Source organism: Phaenicophaeus curvirostris, chromosome 6, assembly GCF_032191515.1.
Source record: "Phaenicophaeus curvirostris isolate KB17595 chromosome 6, BPBGC_Pcur_1.0, whole genome shotgun sequence".
Lineage (NCBI taxonomy): Eukaryota > Metazoa > Chordata > Aves > Cuculiformes > Cuculidae > Phaenicophaeus > Phaenicophaeus curvirostris.
Genome location: NC_091397.1, coordinates 37,602,886 through 37,617,874, shown reverse-complemented (window position 1 = coordinate 37,617,874; position 14,989 = coordinate 37,602,886). Strand labels below are relative to the sequence as shown.

The 14,989-nt window shown below is 40.2% G+C and overlaps 1 protein-coding gene across 2 annotated transcripts; it reads left to right on the top strand.

Moving 5' to 3' along the window:
• Positions 1 to 2,901: 2,901 nt before the first annotated feature.
• PPP1R17 (protein phosphatase 1 regulatory subunit 17) lies at positions 2,902 to 14,731 on the top strand. Of its 2 annotated transcripts, none has more exons than XM_069859039.1 (4): positions 2,902 to 3,009; positions 4,855 to 5,007; positions 7,138 to 7,299; positions 14,115 to 14,731. In XM_069859039.1, exons 1-4 carry the CDS (start codon positions 2,928 to 2,930, stop codon positions 14,192 to 14,194), a joined length of 477 nt encoding a protein of 158 aa, XP_069715140.1. In that variant the 5' UTR covers positions 2,902 to 2,927; the 3' UTR covers positions 14,195 to 14,731. The 2 variants fall into 2 exon arrangements, with proteins under 2 accessions (XP_069715140.1, XP_069715141.1); XM_069859040.1 differs by lacking the exon at positions 14,115 to 14,731 and adding an exon at positions 12,768 to 13,148.
• The last annotated feature ends 258 nt before the right edge of the window (positions 14,732 to 14,989 follow it).

Below are 14,989 nucleotides of genomic sequence, written 5' to 3'. Positions count from 1 at the left end.
TGGATCATTATGTCAAAAGATATAACAGATTGCAAGAAAAATCACCTTAGTCCATCACATAAATAGCAAGTATTACCTACCAAGACAACTGACAGCAGCAGAGAGCACAGATTGTGCAGGTGTGAAGGGTGCTAGGAAGAGCTGCACTTAACACATGAAAATCTGAGAACACACTTCCATTTGTAAAGGCATTCTAATGATTTCATGTAGTCCCCACAGCAGTATTCTTCTCGCATGAACCATTACTGGGGAACCTGTTTCTTTAGTGGCAGGAATTGATTTTAGTGGTTTGGAAAAGCACAATTACAATATACACATCCATCATCTCTCTTTGAACTAGAGTGTGTAATGTACGATGACAGGATGTGACAGCTGTCACAGGTTTGCACATTGTATGCAATGTATATAGACCCAAGATATCAAAACCATTATACATTTTGGTAACCTTTCTCTTTTTATTCTTTTGTCACACAGACTGGCACAGTATGCAGTGTGGAAACACTTTTGTAAGAAAGGCTGCAGGGCAAATTGTTTTAAAAAAGGGGAAGAGTGAAGGAAGTTAGGCTGTAAAGCCACATTTTAAAGGACTGAAGATGCCAGGGGCTTGGCATCTGTGACTATGAAAATATGAAGAAATCTCCAAGAGATTTATTTTGGAATACTATTTTTCAAACTACTATATTAAGAAAAAAATACTTAAGGAAGTCTCATAATCCACATATAGCTATCCTACATTAAGTCTCTTTACACAACTTTAGTTTTATTAGGTGAAATGACTCAATGAAACAACTTAGAGAAATTAAACCAAAGTTAATTGTATGTTATAAGGTACTTCCGGTCAGTATAACCTACTACTGATCTTACATTTAAATTTTAGTATCTATTCTCAGCTTTTTTTCCCTCATGAGCTGCTCAAAAAAGGGCCATATTGTCTGAAATGGCATGCCTGATTTTATTGCAAGCTTTCTAAACAGAGTACCCTTCAGAAAAGAACATTTTCACTACAATCATAATGTTTAGCCAGTGTGCCCTAATCAAATCTGATAAAATCAAATGGCATTGAAAGAAAAAACCTTTGTAAAGCCACAAAATGCTGTGAGAACTTTCGCATGGCCAGATGATAGGTTTTTGTTTTAAATAAAATTATGACTGCTTAATTTTGAAGCCATAGCTGTAGTCTATTTATGAAGTTGATGTGAATAAACAGAGCAACCATACCATGTAAAGGTGCATTCAAAGACTCCTTTATGCAGGTTCTTTCCAAGTGGAAGATTATTTTTTCTGTAAATGCAAATTAAATTTCCAGACAGCATAATCCTTTAGTAGGGATGTGAGACTGGACTGGAACATATTGCAGGAAACAGATGGGGGTCAAACTCCTTATCCAGGACTGATTTGGTAAGGTATTTAAGAATATGTAGAATTTTACAATTTTTTTATGAATTTTGAATACTGAAAGGTATGGGAGTTAATCTCATGCATAAAACATGAGTCAATGTCCCTGACCTTTATTAGTGACAGCCAGTGTTGCTCCGCTTACTTTGAAGTCACCAGTGAGCCAGTGAGACCTACAGAGGACATGTTTTTCCATCCCCTGAAGAATTAGCTCAGTGCATGATTATATGTGTGACCTTTCATATTTCATTTGGCAAATATTTGTGTCTGGATTTTGCTTGAGGGTTAATTGTTCTTTATATAGAAACAAGTCTAGTCACAGAAACAAAGTTAACTCCCCTACTATTCTGCTTAAAAAGCGACCACTGAAATTTACAGGGAAATAATACAGGTAATTTCTTTACCTCCAGTAAGACAAAAACAAACTCTGACAGTGCAGTCTCCTATTCCCCTATCTTCCTTGTCACTGTTCTTCTCTGACTGCATTTTCTTTCACCTTTCTCTTTTATTTATCTTTTCTTCTTCATTTCCCCTTCCTTCCTCTATTTTTCTCCCAGTTCCTGCTGTTTCTTTCTACTATCCATGTTGTCTTCTGTTTGTTTTTTTTTTCTCTTCCTCATTGCCTTCCCCCTCCCTACAACAAAGTCAAAGTTTGTGCTTGCTCTCCAAAAACGGAGAACAGAAGTTGTGAATAATAAACTACCACAGCTGTTGCTGGCTGAAAGAATATCCACATCACTCAGACTACACCTTCAGGTTGAAGGGTTTTTTTCCTTTAACATTGACATGTTGTTCTGCTAGGTCTAATTTCCTTCTTCCCGTAATGGCATCTGGGGTGGTCCCAGAGTGAGTCCATGATCAAATCATAGCTTGGGTGATGCTGGGAGAACTCAGGTAGGAGGCTGAGCTCCAGGACCCTCTGCAGTTGTGAGTAAAAGGGGATAAAACACCCAAAACAGCAATACAGTGAGACCTACAGAGCACACATGGTTAAGCAGCTTTGTGAAATGGGTTCCTATGCTCTTACCAAGGGGATGAGTAAGCCTACCTCATCCTGTCTGTGGGCACTGACCATTTTACAGAGGCAGCACTCACACCTGGGTCTTCACAAGTACCCAAGAAAACAATGGAGAAGAAATCAAGAACAAAACATCTTGTTTCCTAGTGTTTATTTTGTGTACGTGATTGTTAGCATTTTCTGTATGATCAAAGTCAGTATTCTTCTGTAGAGCCAATTAATTTCCTTTGCTAGCATGAGTTGTTTACAGCAAGCTAAGTGGAAAAAAAAGTTGTATATTGCCTGCGTAACAAAGGCAGTGAATAAATACATCTCTTAGCACATGTGAGACAAATCAGGCCAGCAGACTGCATGACAGAAAGCAGCTGGAAGACAAGAACTTCTAATGATCTGACTAGCAAGTGGATACATAACACCAAAATATTTGTTTTATGTCATGCTGCTGCTTTTTTTTTTTTTCCTTTGGTGTGTATTTGTGTGTAGTAGCTTCAAAAGGGGAGAAAAGCCCATTTCAATGATGTCTACAGAATGTGTTCAGCCACTTGATATCCCAGAAGACAGACTGGACAAGTGCGATTCACACTGTAACCATTTAGGTAAGTGTTTTTAGATGATGTCATTGCAGTAATTAGAGGGGTATTGTCTTCACATCAGGATTAGGACCTGTCCGGTTCCAGTTTTACCCCCTCTAGCAACACAACTGAGCCCTCATGAAACCCAATAGATTACACCTTCTGCTGACATTTCTAATACCAGATGGAAAGTCAAAGAGTGTTTTTCCTGCATATAAATATTAAACTGAAGCTTTAGAGCAAAGTTAATTAAAGAGAAGAAAGGAAAAAGAGACATTATTCTTTTCCCTGGTAGAAAAAGCAGATCAGTTTCTTTATTTATGCAACAATAAACTCAAAGGTAGGATATAGCTGAGCCTTCCCTGAATACGTATTGAACATACAATTTCAGTAAAATGTTTCAAACAGCCGCTTTGCCTCTGCTAGGGTGGCTTTCTAAATACTTCTCTCTATCAATCTTCTTTGTCAATTTATTTCTTCTCTTGAACCTATTTCATATGTAACTTTTGCGCTGAGAGCACCAGAGGCGTCTTTGCTCCATCACGCTCCTAAATACTAGACTTCATACTTCATAGATGAGCTTTTTGCATATTCATGGTCTTTGCCTCTTCTTCAAATGTTATTACTTCACTCCAGCCTTAAAAAATTGTCATGAAGATTTAGCAACCCTGAAACAAAAATTTGTTTGCTTGCTGTTACCCCTGTGATGACAGTAATGAAACAAAAATGCAATTTCCCTGGCTTGTCGAATAAGAGTGTCTTACTGCGAGCAAGCACAATTTTATAAACTTTGTTTATCTGGCCTGCAAGGAAGGTGTCCTAGTTCTGTCTCTGCCACACAGAGACAGAACGAGCCACAGGCATCGCTTTTACAACTGCTGGTATACCAAACACAATTGTTTCCTAAAATTACTTATTTAAATAAGCACAGAACAAGTCCCATTCTACCGTCAGGAAAATGAGGCAGTAAGAAGTTAAATGAGCTCATTAGGACCATACAGGAAGTCTGTAAGGGCCAGAAAAAGACCCCATCTCTTCCAGGGACTTCACCCAGAAGTCATCCTTCCCATGTCTACCTGCAGGCTTGCAAAGGTACAGCTGCCTCAAACAGTGTGAGAAAGCCTGAAAGTTCCATTGCACCAAAGTCTGCAGTCAGGGGTTGTATATGGGGGACCCAGATGAAGCCAAACAAGCAGCTTTTAAGAAATCAAAGCATTACTTTGTGTGATGATACTAATGACAGGGTTTCAGTATTTTTGGCTTACAAAAGCACCCAGGAATGCAGATCCTTCCAGAAAAACCATTCTGACCCTCTGAGTCATCTGAGTCAAGGTTTGTTTTAAGGGAAACCCAAAAATCCAATGTAATGTTATATAAATCAAAAGTGAATACCAGCTTTTCTGGCTCTGGAAATAAAGCCAGCTCTTGAAAAGTACAATATACTGGCTTGGTTCATCACTGCCACAGGCTAACGCCACACATGCACATGTTTCCTTCACAAAAGTGCCCTTGTAACTCTTGTAGACACAGCCCACACACTTAGCTCTGGACAAAACAGGGATGGCAATGGGACCTCTGCACACAATTATGCAGCCTTCCCTCTGCCATGTAACACAGCTGCCCACAACTTTCTCCCTCTGTTTTATGTCTAGCATCTAAAATGCAAAAGGACTACCTAAGTCACTTGACTCCCATACAGTATGGCACAGAGGCCTCTTGTGCTGACGTTCTATTTGAGGGACATTTCTCCACATGCATTTTGATTTGCTTGGATGAAAGCAGCATTATTAAAGCTTTTCTTTTCACCATCTGGTTTATTATTTTCCCTCTGTTTCAATTTCTATTTATTTTTCTTCCCCCTCCTTGCAGAAGATCTTTCAGAGCAGCTGATTAAGAGCTGTGACCTCAAAAAGAAACCAAGAAAAGGTAAAACCATCCCGGCTTCCCAAAACACTGAACAGGAGCAAAAAAAACCAAGAAGAAAAGATACACCAGCTTTGCACACCCCGCCACCTTTAACAGGTTAGAAATACATATCTTGACTTTAAAATCCCAATTCATTTGAGTGATCTGAGTGTGGGAAAAAGCCTGGAGACCCTCATTCACTTATGTCCCCTTGGATGTGGGCAAGAACACAGCTGCATTCTGTGTGCAGCTGGGAAGACAAGTGAACAGAGAGGCTGACTTTCTCAAAGGCCTATCCTGTTAGGTGAAGTGCTTTCTCATGCTGAGCTTCTCATCCACCAGTAACCCTGAAGTCCTTCTCTTCAGGGCTATTCTCAATCCATTCTCTCCCCAGCCAGTGACTGTGCTCGAGGTTGCCCCAGCTGAGGTGCAGGACCTCACACTTAGCCTTGTTGAAGTTCCTGAGGATAGCACAGGTCCACCTCTCAGGTCTGTCAAGGTCCCATTGGATGGTATCCCTTGCCTCCAGTGTGTCAACTGTGCCACACAGCTAGTGTCAGCAAACTTGCTGAGGGTGCCTTCAATCCCTCAGTTCATGTCTGTGACAAAGGTGTTAAACCACACCGATCCCAGCACCAACCCCTGATAATGCCACTTGTGACTGGCCGTCCCATGGACGTGAGCCATTCACCACAGATGTTTGAGTGTGATCATCCAGTCAATTCCTTATCCACTGAGTGGTCCATTCAATTTAGAGACAAGAATGTCACGTGGGACAGCATCAAATGCTTTGCAAATATCCATGTAGATGATGTCAGATACTCTCCCCTTATTCTGCTGGAACCTGATTGCCGAAGACCACCAAATTTGTCAGGCATTATTTGCCCTTAGTGAGGTGATGTTGGCTTTCACCAATCACCTCCTTATTTGCCACGTGCCTCAGCAGAGTTTCCTGGAGGCTCTGCTCCATGGGCTTGCCAGGCACACAGGTAAGATTGATGAGCCTGTAGTTCCCTTGGTTTTCCTTTTTAACCTTTTTTAAAAATGGGAGTTATGTTTCCCCCTTTCTAGTTAATAAGGACTTCACTGTATTGCCATGACTTCTACAATATGAGGGATAGTGGCTTAGCCGCATAAAGTCTTCCTGTCTTTACATGATGTATGATCTGTATTTATATCTAGCTGTTGAGCCACAATAGATGCTCCAATTTGATCTGGTCTAAAATCAGAAAGGATCCATTTCAGCCCCTGCACTTTCTTCTGAAACTCATATCCAGTGTTCAGGGGGAGGCAGAATGCAGATGAGGCTGGAAGGAGACCAAAGAAACCCACAAGCTGGCTGCAGGTTGCTCCTCCTGGAAACTGTGGGATCCTCTTGCTTATGGGGACTCTGGAAAAGCGCAGTGTTTCAGGAAGCCAGAAACCACTGCAGCAACAAAGGTGCTCTTTGTAGGATGCTCTCTGCTGCTGCACATCTACAAACCTCTGAAGTTCAAGAGCCAAATTCCACCAACCTGCAGACGGGAAGAATGAGCAGGAGACTGCTACTGAAACCTGACAATCTTCCAAGATCAGCAGTGGGAATAAATGCTTGTTGCTTCTCTCTGCTAAGAAACCTTGTTGTGCTCTCCAGGAGCTGTGTTCTTGTATCAGCTATGTTGAGTTCTTCCTCCTATACTGCCCATACACAGAGGAATTAGTCCCCTGCATACCCACAGCAATTCACCAAGTCAAAAACAAGCAGCTGGGGTTTTCCAGTATTTGCAGTCCAGATATTGAACTGTTCAGCTTTCACATGTATCTTTTCCCTAGCAATTCTCTCTTAAAGAAGAGCAGCTCAGAGCTTGGAGATCTGCATTTTGCTCCCCTAGTAGCCATATCCTAAAGAAAACATTAGTTAAAACAGGCCATATCTGTGAGGTCACATTGAGGATTCATGTGATTAACCTAGTTTGATAAGATGTCTAAACTTCTGAAATAGAAGATAGCACCCATCTTTACCACCATTTCTGATGAGCTGTATCTTAGTCCATTAAGTACAACCAGAAGCCAGCAGGCCTGACAGCATCACTCTCTATAGTCTATGGGATATAGTTGACTTGGAGATAATGTACAAAATTGCAAAAGCTGAAGAGCAGGTACACCAAGCAGAGCAGATAATGCACTTCTGCAGCCTTAATCACATGCTTGCAAATGTCTGATGTGAACAAGACTGAAGCAGAATTATCTTTTTTTTCTTGCCTGCAGGCATTTTTTCAGACTTTTCTGATAATCTACTGCAAAGGTATGGTATCACAGAGAAGCCACGGAGAGAGAGAGTGAGCCCAGGCTCTCAGATCACTGAAACGGAGCAGAAAAAGCCTAGAAGGAAAGATACACCTGCAATACACATCCCACCCTTGATAATAGGTAAGAAACCTACTTAGGTAAAGGTGCTCCAAAGAGGAAGCTAAGAGTGGCTAGTGGTTGAGGTATGCCTGGGAGGAGGCTGGAAGAATGTTGCTTTGCCCAGTGTACTTAGTGGTTCCTAATGAACTGGACCTGTTTGGTCAAAGTATATAATAGCAGTGGTGACCATGGAAAGTCTTTTCTGTATTCCCTACTCACACTTTCAAGGCAGAAGGGAAGGAGAGTAACAAGACATCAAACCACTCGATTACCTCTTTCAAATGTCATCCTACCTTTATGAAAGGCCAACTACTGCTCTGCTTTTCAAATTGAGCATATGCAAGTTTGTAAGTCACCAGGACAGTCATAGCTCACACCTTCTCAAAAAACCTGGAGCAAAGCTGTCCTGATTAACCTCATGCACTGAGGAAACCAAGCTGCATTGAACTTCTTGTTAACAGCACCTTAAAGACAATCACGTTTCTGACATGATACACAGTGCAGCAGCTAATTTGCTTAGTGACAATATGAAGTCAGCCAGCCATGGTTCGAACGTGAGATACTTTGTTTGTTGACATTCCTCTGTTACAGAAAAGGCTTAATTCATTGCTATTTCTGAAGATCTTTGAAAATGTAAAGCACTGTTCAAATGTTAACTACTAGTGTGAGTTAGGGATGTAGACAGTTGTGCAAGTTTTTATGCTGTGCACCAGCCTTTTTCAGATCACAGGATAGAGCAAAACGTGAACAAATAATTGAACAAATGGATATTGAAAAGCAAACAAAGCCTAGATCCAAAACTAGTGCCAAAACTGGAAAACCCTTAAGAACATCTGGAAAACCTTAGAACCTGAATTCTGCAATTGAGCAATGGGGCACAGTAAATGAAGAGGTCCTGAGACAGACATTTTGGCCCTGAATGAGTAAGGAACAGCTCCAAACCTCAAGCACCTGAGTTTCAGATACATTTTGAATGGAATTTCTGGTGCACCTATTAACAACAGGGTGTGCAAAAGGCTACATCAGTCCAAACAGCCACCTGGTTTTGTAGATGTCTCCTTTCTTCATGAACCTGAGCCTTCATAACTAACTTAAACATGTTTTTTTTTTTTTTCATTTAATCAGTATGGGGCTTCTAAAAGCAGAGAGGAGGATGACTAAGTTTGTGAGATCATGATGAATACCAGTGCCTTTCATATTGCTCAGCCTAAAGAAAATAGATCTTTTATTTTGTCCCTGATCACAAGCATCCCAGTGGGTTGTGGCATCGGAGTTGCTGTGAGTGAGTTGCTGGAAATCTGGTCCAATCATTTGCTGGGAGAAATCAAACCTATCACACAACTTCTGAGCCCAACTGCAAATGCTCCAATTTGAAATATTTAATATAGAGCACTGAAAATGGACTCTTCATATAATTGTTGGAGGAAATTACCCAGAAAATTACCTGGAATTCCATATGGCAAATAAATGAGGTGGGAAAAAAAATCATCGTCTCTGGGGGATTGATTCAGAAACAGAGGCAAAAATTATCAACACATTTGTAATAAATATTAGTCCGGTGCATTATACTTGAAACATACCATTCCTGTGGACATTGAAGGAGAGATGAAACAATAATTTCATCAGTTCAAAAACACTCCCAAGAAAGTTGCATTTGGTCACTTGTAGCACCTTTGCAGATGCTGTATGTCCTTTGAATTTCAGGGTATATTCAGAGAAGGAGAATCCTAAAGCAAAACACTTGATTGAAATCAAAGCCAAAATATGTGACAGTGAAGCTGAGAGGCTTGACTCTTGTTCTAGTTTAAATAGAATTGAGAGCTAAGGGGATGCATCAGGGGCGAATTATTTCCTTGACATGTCTCAAAATTATCTGGTTGGATTAGCATCACTTATTCCTTCATGATTCGACCCTAGTTTAAGTAGCTTAAGTAGGCACTTAAGAGAGAATAATTGTAAGGATCTTCACCTCTTGCTTCCCATGAAGACTTTTTCTTTAACTTTTAATAATTTTCAAATCAAAAAGAAGATAATAAAGATTTTATGGTAACAGAAACACATTATATCCCCGAATCATTTGGTAATCAAAACACTCGAAAGAGAAGAGAAAGGCAAGGCAAGGCACAGCAAGGAATGTGGAAAACAAAAGGCAGTGACTTTCAAAAATATAACAAAAAATTCAAACTAGGGCATTTGCTGTTGGGAAATCGTAGAAACTAATGCAATTTTCAGTTGTTTTCAATTATAGTTCCAATGACACTTTCTTTCCTCCTGGTGAAGCCACCTCCCAGCACTCAGCACGGATTCAAAGCAGCCTGCTATATGCTGCTTTGCCCTGTGGACAGTTTTCCCAGATACTGTATTCTGGGTCCATTTTGTAGCAACTGACTGCCTGTGGCAAACTTATGCCTGTATCAGGGTCAAAGAAGCCTACGTGTTTGGATGCCTGAATTTCATTCCTTCCCTACTCTAAGGATGCATGTTTTCTTTTCAAGATACATACCAACATACAGCCTTCTGCTGGCTGAAATACACCAGTGGTCGCTCCATGACTTGCTATGAAAAAGTGACTTATTGTGACTGAAGGCTAGTCCAATATTTACTACTTGTTTACTTTCAGGGTTATCCCATCAGGCAGCAGACAGAGCACAAACAAACGGAGCTCTTGTGGAACTGCTATGCAAAATATAACCTGAATTATAGACTCAGAGACCTGAGAAGCCCTGGCAGGGCCATATGTGCTAAATGAATATAGACAGGCATTTCTGTCCCTATCTTTTTCTTATTGGTGTTGCTGCAGTAAGCAGCACACTCACTGCTGTGTGTTTCCCTTGTGACTTGCTAATGAGGATTGTCCCTGTTTCTAACATTTCCCCTTCATATCCCTCTCAAATGCCATTTCCAGATGCCAATTCAAAAAACTCCATTTAATTGTTTGTAGAAACAGAGCTTAATTGCTAGATTATCTTTTAAAGCAGCTGTCCACACAAACAGCTTTGTTGTTAATGTAGATAAAACTGTCAGCTGTGTTATCTCTCTCCATTTTTACCAGCTGGTTAAGAATGCTCTAGAACCCTTTCCTTCTTGGGTGGCCAGAGAGATATTCTATCACAAATAGAAGCAAGTCAATAAATAAAAGCATCAGTTTCACACCTTGCAAACACACCAGGGGGTTGGCAAATCAGGATCTGAATATTACTGTCTGCAGGAACCCACGGCTACCTGTTGACTGCAGAAGGAGACTAAGGAAATCAGTCCTTAACCAGCTTAAATGTTTAAGCCTGGCCACGACAAAACTCTCTCCTGCAAAGGCCTGACTTCTACATATATTCAGCCTTCAAACTCACACTGAGGTGGTGCAAATAACATTGTGCCACCTGTGTACAAAGGAGCCATGAGCAGAGCTCTCCTCCAGTGGCCGGTTTCCCTTCAGCCAGCCAACACCTTTACTTTCTGAAGGGATTAGACCAAACGATAAGATGTAATCGTATGTCTAATATTTATTTTTTTGCCCTCTCACATGACAGTAAATGATTCAAATCTGACCCAAAGCCCATACTCTGGGACACTCTATTGCCATCCCCACTTAGTGACATATTGAACTAACTGAAGCATTTCCGAGATCTCTTTCAGGCCTGTGGGTTTGGGCAAGAATGTAAATACATATGTAAATATGGGAATGTGGTTCCTGAAATGTGGCTGCTTAGGGTTCTATAATCAGGTCAGAGATAACTACTAAAACCACATTTCAAACCCTCACCCTCCCTCATGCCCTAGGATACTAGTTAAGGTAGCTCCGTTAGGGTAACACCAACTGCCCAGTGAAAAATATCTGAGTGACACAGGAGAATTGCAGCAGTTTAGTGCCACCTCTTGCCCTTTTCCAGTGCAAGGGGTGTAACTGGATATTGTCTGTAGGCAGTCAAGGGGATCTGGTGCCATCTTGGCAGTTTTCTGTTTTATAACCCAGAAGTAGCTTAGATCTAGATGGCACCTGGCAAAATGGTTGATTTAAGCCAAATTATTCTTCTGCCTGTTAGGAACCTGCTTGATCTTCCTAAGAGAAGTTCTCATGTCTCCATATATCTTTGAAGTCCTAATCTCTAGCTGAACACTGCAAATAGTTGAGAGTTCTGTTGGGAAAATATGGCTACATTGTATTTCTACATTGCTTTGATAAGTCAGATCTCTTGGCAGATATTAACAGAACAATCTACCAATCCCTGAAAGAGATCTGCTGGGTGAGCTGCATTTCATAAGATGCGCAGCTGGGAAAACAGGTAGGGAAGCCAGATGATTTACTTAAAGGGTAAACAGTGAAAGACTGACTTACAAATGTTCTCTAGTTCCTAATCCTGTTCACTCCTTTAAACCCAGAATTTCCAAACTGCCCTCAGTAAAGAACGCTTTCCCCACAAGTAATCAGTGGCATTAAAGCAAATTAAAAAAGCACAAACCTTTTTCTGTGTTATAGAAATAATTCTGTCTCAAGCATCCCATTTTTTATCCTCTTTCCACTGTTTTGCATTAAAATGCTGATTTTTAAAGGCATGTGGTTGTCCTTGAAGTTGCTGGTGGCCCATAGTCTGGGAAGTCAATAACCTGCAGCTCTGAGCTGTATCCTTCCTAAGTTTTGCATTCTGAACTCCGCTGGAAATCTTTCAGAGTTCATCAGTCACCAAAGTGATTCACTGATAACAATGCATCATTCTGCTACGGATTGTGCTAAGCGTCCAGCACACTACTGATGTGGATCCAACTAAGAGCTGGGGACCTCCACTTGGCTGCTACTTTCCAGCTGGCTCTAGCATCTGCTCTAAAAAGGCTAGTTTATGTGCTATAATCAAGCTATCAGAATTACATAAACATGCTTTCCCTTCATTGCTTAATAATTCAAATAAGAGACATGATCATATATCACAGTGCAGCTTTATGTGACTTACATTCCTGATTTCTTATTCCTGAATTTACCCAAAAGATAGGTTAGCTCTCATCAAATGTTTCATTGTATTCTCACGCTTTTAGCATGTCTTAGCTATGTTTTCCGAGTTTCTCAAATGCTCCGTGAAGAAAAAATAAAAACAATAATAAATCCCACCCTCCCCTAATAGCTACCCCAAAAAATCCCAAAACAAACAGGAAAAAAAATTGTCTGTATTTACCTTTGTTGTCTACATGAATAGAAGTCTGAGTGGGGATATTTACATGCATCTCCATAAAATGGCATAATTATTTGCAGCTAACAATGGTTAACTCAATTCCTGTTTGAACAAATGAATTCCTTTTTGTTTAAAAATAGTATTCTTCCATGCCTTTCAGTTTATCTCATGGTCCCACTGAAACCAGCTAGTTCACAAGACGTGCAGATAAATGAAACTGGATCTGACTTAAATGAAGGGCAGTATAGGTTAAGTTGATTAATTCGTCACCTCTTGAAAAAACTCCAAAGTTGAATAAAATCTTCCTGTGTGGTATTGCTCTATTTGCAGAGCTCATCAGGGCTGAAAGCCTTCTCTGTGAGAGGGCTTTCTATTCAGAAAACAGCAAAACATTTTGGTTTGACAGAATAGCTCAGCTGGTTAGCACAGACTGAGAGCAAACAGCAGGAGACCCAATTAGGGAGAGATTTCATTGATCATGACACAATGGAAACCCTCATCCTGTTTTTAGACTATGTTAGTCTCCACACCAAGGAATGTGGGCATAAAATATATCCCACAGGTCACTTGCAGTTTACTAGAAATAAGCAAAGCCAACACAATCTGTTAAAACAGGGATCAAGAACATTTTCTAATGTATTGTCCTCACTTCACTTGATTAATTTAATTTCCAATAAGGAGAGCGGTTACCATAATTGTAATATATTGATATTATATCTGTGAGGGATGAAATTACTGTTTTAAGTTAGAGGGAGAGAAATACAGATGGAGAGAAGGGGGGAGAGGCAGATATTTGTGGAAGGTAAGATCTATATCCTATCTATACAATAAAGAAGGTCTTTGGATGAAGGTAACACTTATACATGGAAAGATACTTCACATAGCGTACCTACAGCTGCTGAAAAGGTTTCTAGAATCCTCATGGTGTGCTTGAACTGTGAAATCAAATATCCATTCAATATCATGCCAAATTGCTCTTCAGTGCTTTCATGACAGGGATGAAGCTTTGTTTTTCTTCTAGGATGGATAGGCTTCAAAGCTTGCTAAGTTTCCAAACCTCCTTAACTTATACACTTCCTCAAAGTGTTTTAACATTGATCTCAATCTGGTTGTTTTTGCAATATATTGATAGTATATAACTTCGGTGGGGATGGTACCTGGCATGTGAGTATCTTAACATTTGTCTGTTTCGGTATCTGCAAAACCTAAATAATATTGCTCTTTACACAGATAAAACAAGCATGCATACAAGTGTTCACCTAAACTGACTCAGATACAAAGATTAATCACAATATTTACTTCATCACGCAAGCCCTTTCCCCTTTTTAGCTTCCCAAACCCTTTTAACAGATTCCCAGATGAAGCTTTAGTGCCTCTTTTTGCAGGTAGCAGAAATACACTGGATTTAAGAGTGCTCACTAAATTTAGCTAAAAATGCAGCATTCCACTTCTAAATATCTAAGTATCAGGAGTCTGATGCACCAAAAATTAATGAGGAGTAACTCTCATGATGTTGGAAAACTATGTTAAGATCAAGAGTTAGAGAGGGTAGAGAGGACTGAAAGAGTCTTCTTATCCTCATATTTTCTAAAGAGTTAATATTTTAAATCAACTAATTTCTCTCTTTCTCTCTCTCTTTTTTTTGGGTGTGTGTGTGTGTGTCCTTCTGTTTTTAAGGCACCAAGCTGTTTACAGAAGAGAAGCAAACAGTGATTATGGAAGATGAAGAAAAGGATGGAGACACAATCCCCAGTTAAGAATACAGTGATATTTCCAATAATGCAGTGTAAATAATTCTGGGTCATTCAAAGTGGCAGCACATATCAAAACCAGTTTCGTTTTATATATAACTTTCTCAAGCCTGCACTTGAATTTGAATTATCTTCAGGTGCTTATCTACATCTCATGAAATCGCTGCAAGCACCATAGGAGATGATGACAGAAATTTCACTTATACGTGGGACTGGAAGGATTCTCTTGGTTTTCTAAAAGCAGCTTCCCAGGATTTTTGTCAATCCACCTTTGATCAGATCTAGGTTTGTGCAGCATGGTGGTAAGGGTTAGCACAAAGGGCATCACCAGACCATCGCACCTGGGACTAGGTATCAAAGCAGTTGGTGGCATAGGGCCATAAAACATCAGCTATAATTATTCAAATTGCATTTTCTCCTGACAATTTACCTCATTCATCCAGCTTTCCTCTGCTGGAATAACACTGACTGCAGTGCAAATTCCCACTTGCAGAGCTGATGGGGTAGATGGAGAGAGTGGGAGGGCAGGAATCAATTCTAGAGTCCCTGAAATGCAAAACAAATACTTGCTCTGCCTGTATCTTCTCATGACTTGTATTTTTTAAGAGAAAAACGTAGATTTACTTACAGTTAAGGGTTGTCAACATAGACACATCAAACAGTATAGAGAGCAGAGCTCTCAGGAGAGAAACATATGGGAAGTGTGTGCTTGCCTGTTACACCAGGGTAGACTGTGGGGTTCTTTTCCTTTCAAAGATTTTATTCCTGGGTTGATGAAAGATAAACTAGTTGGATAGTTGA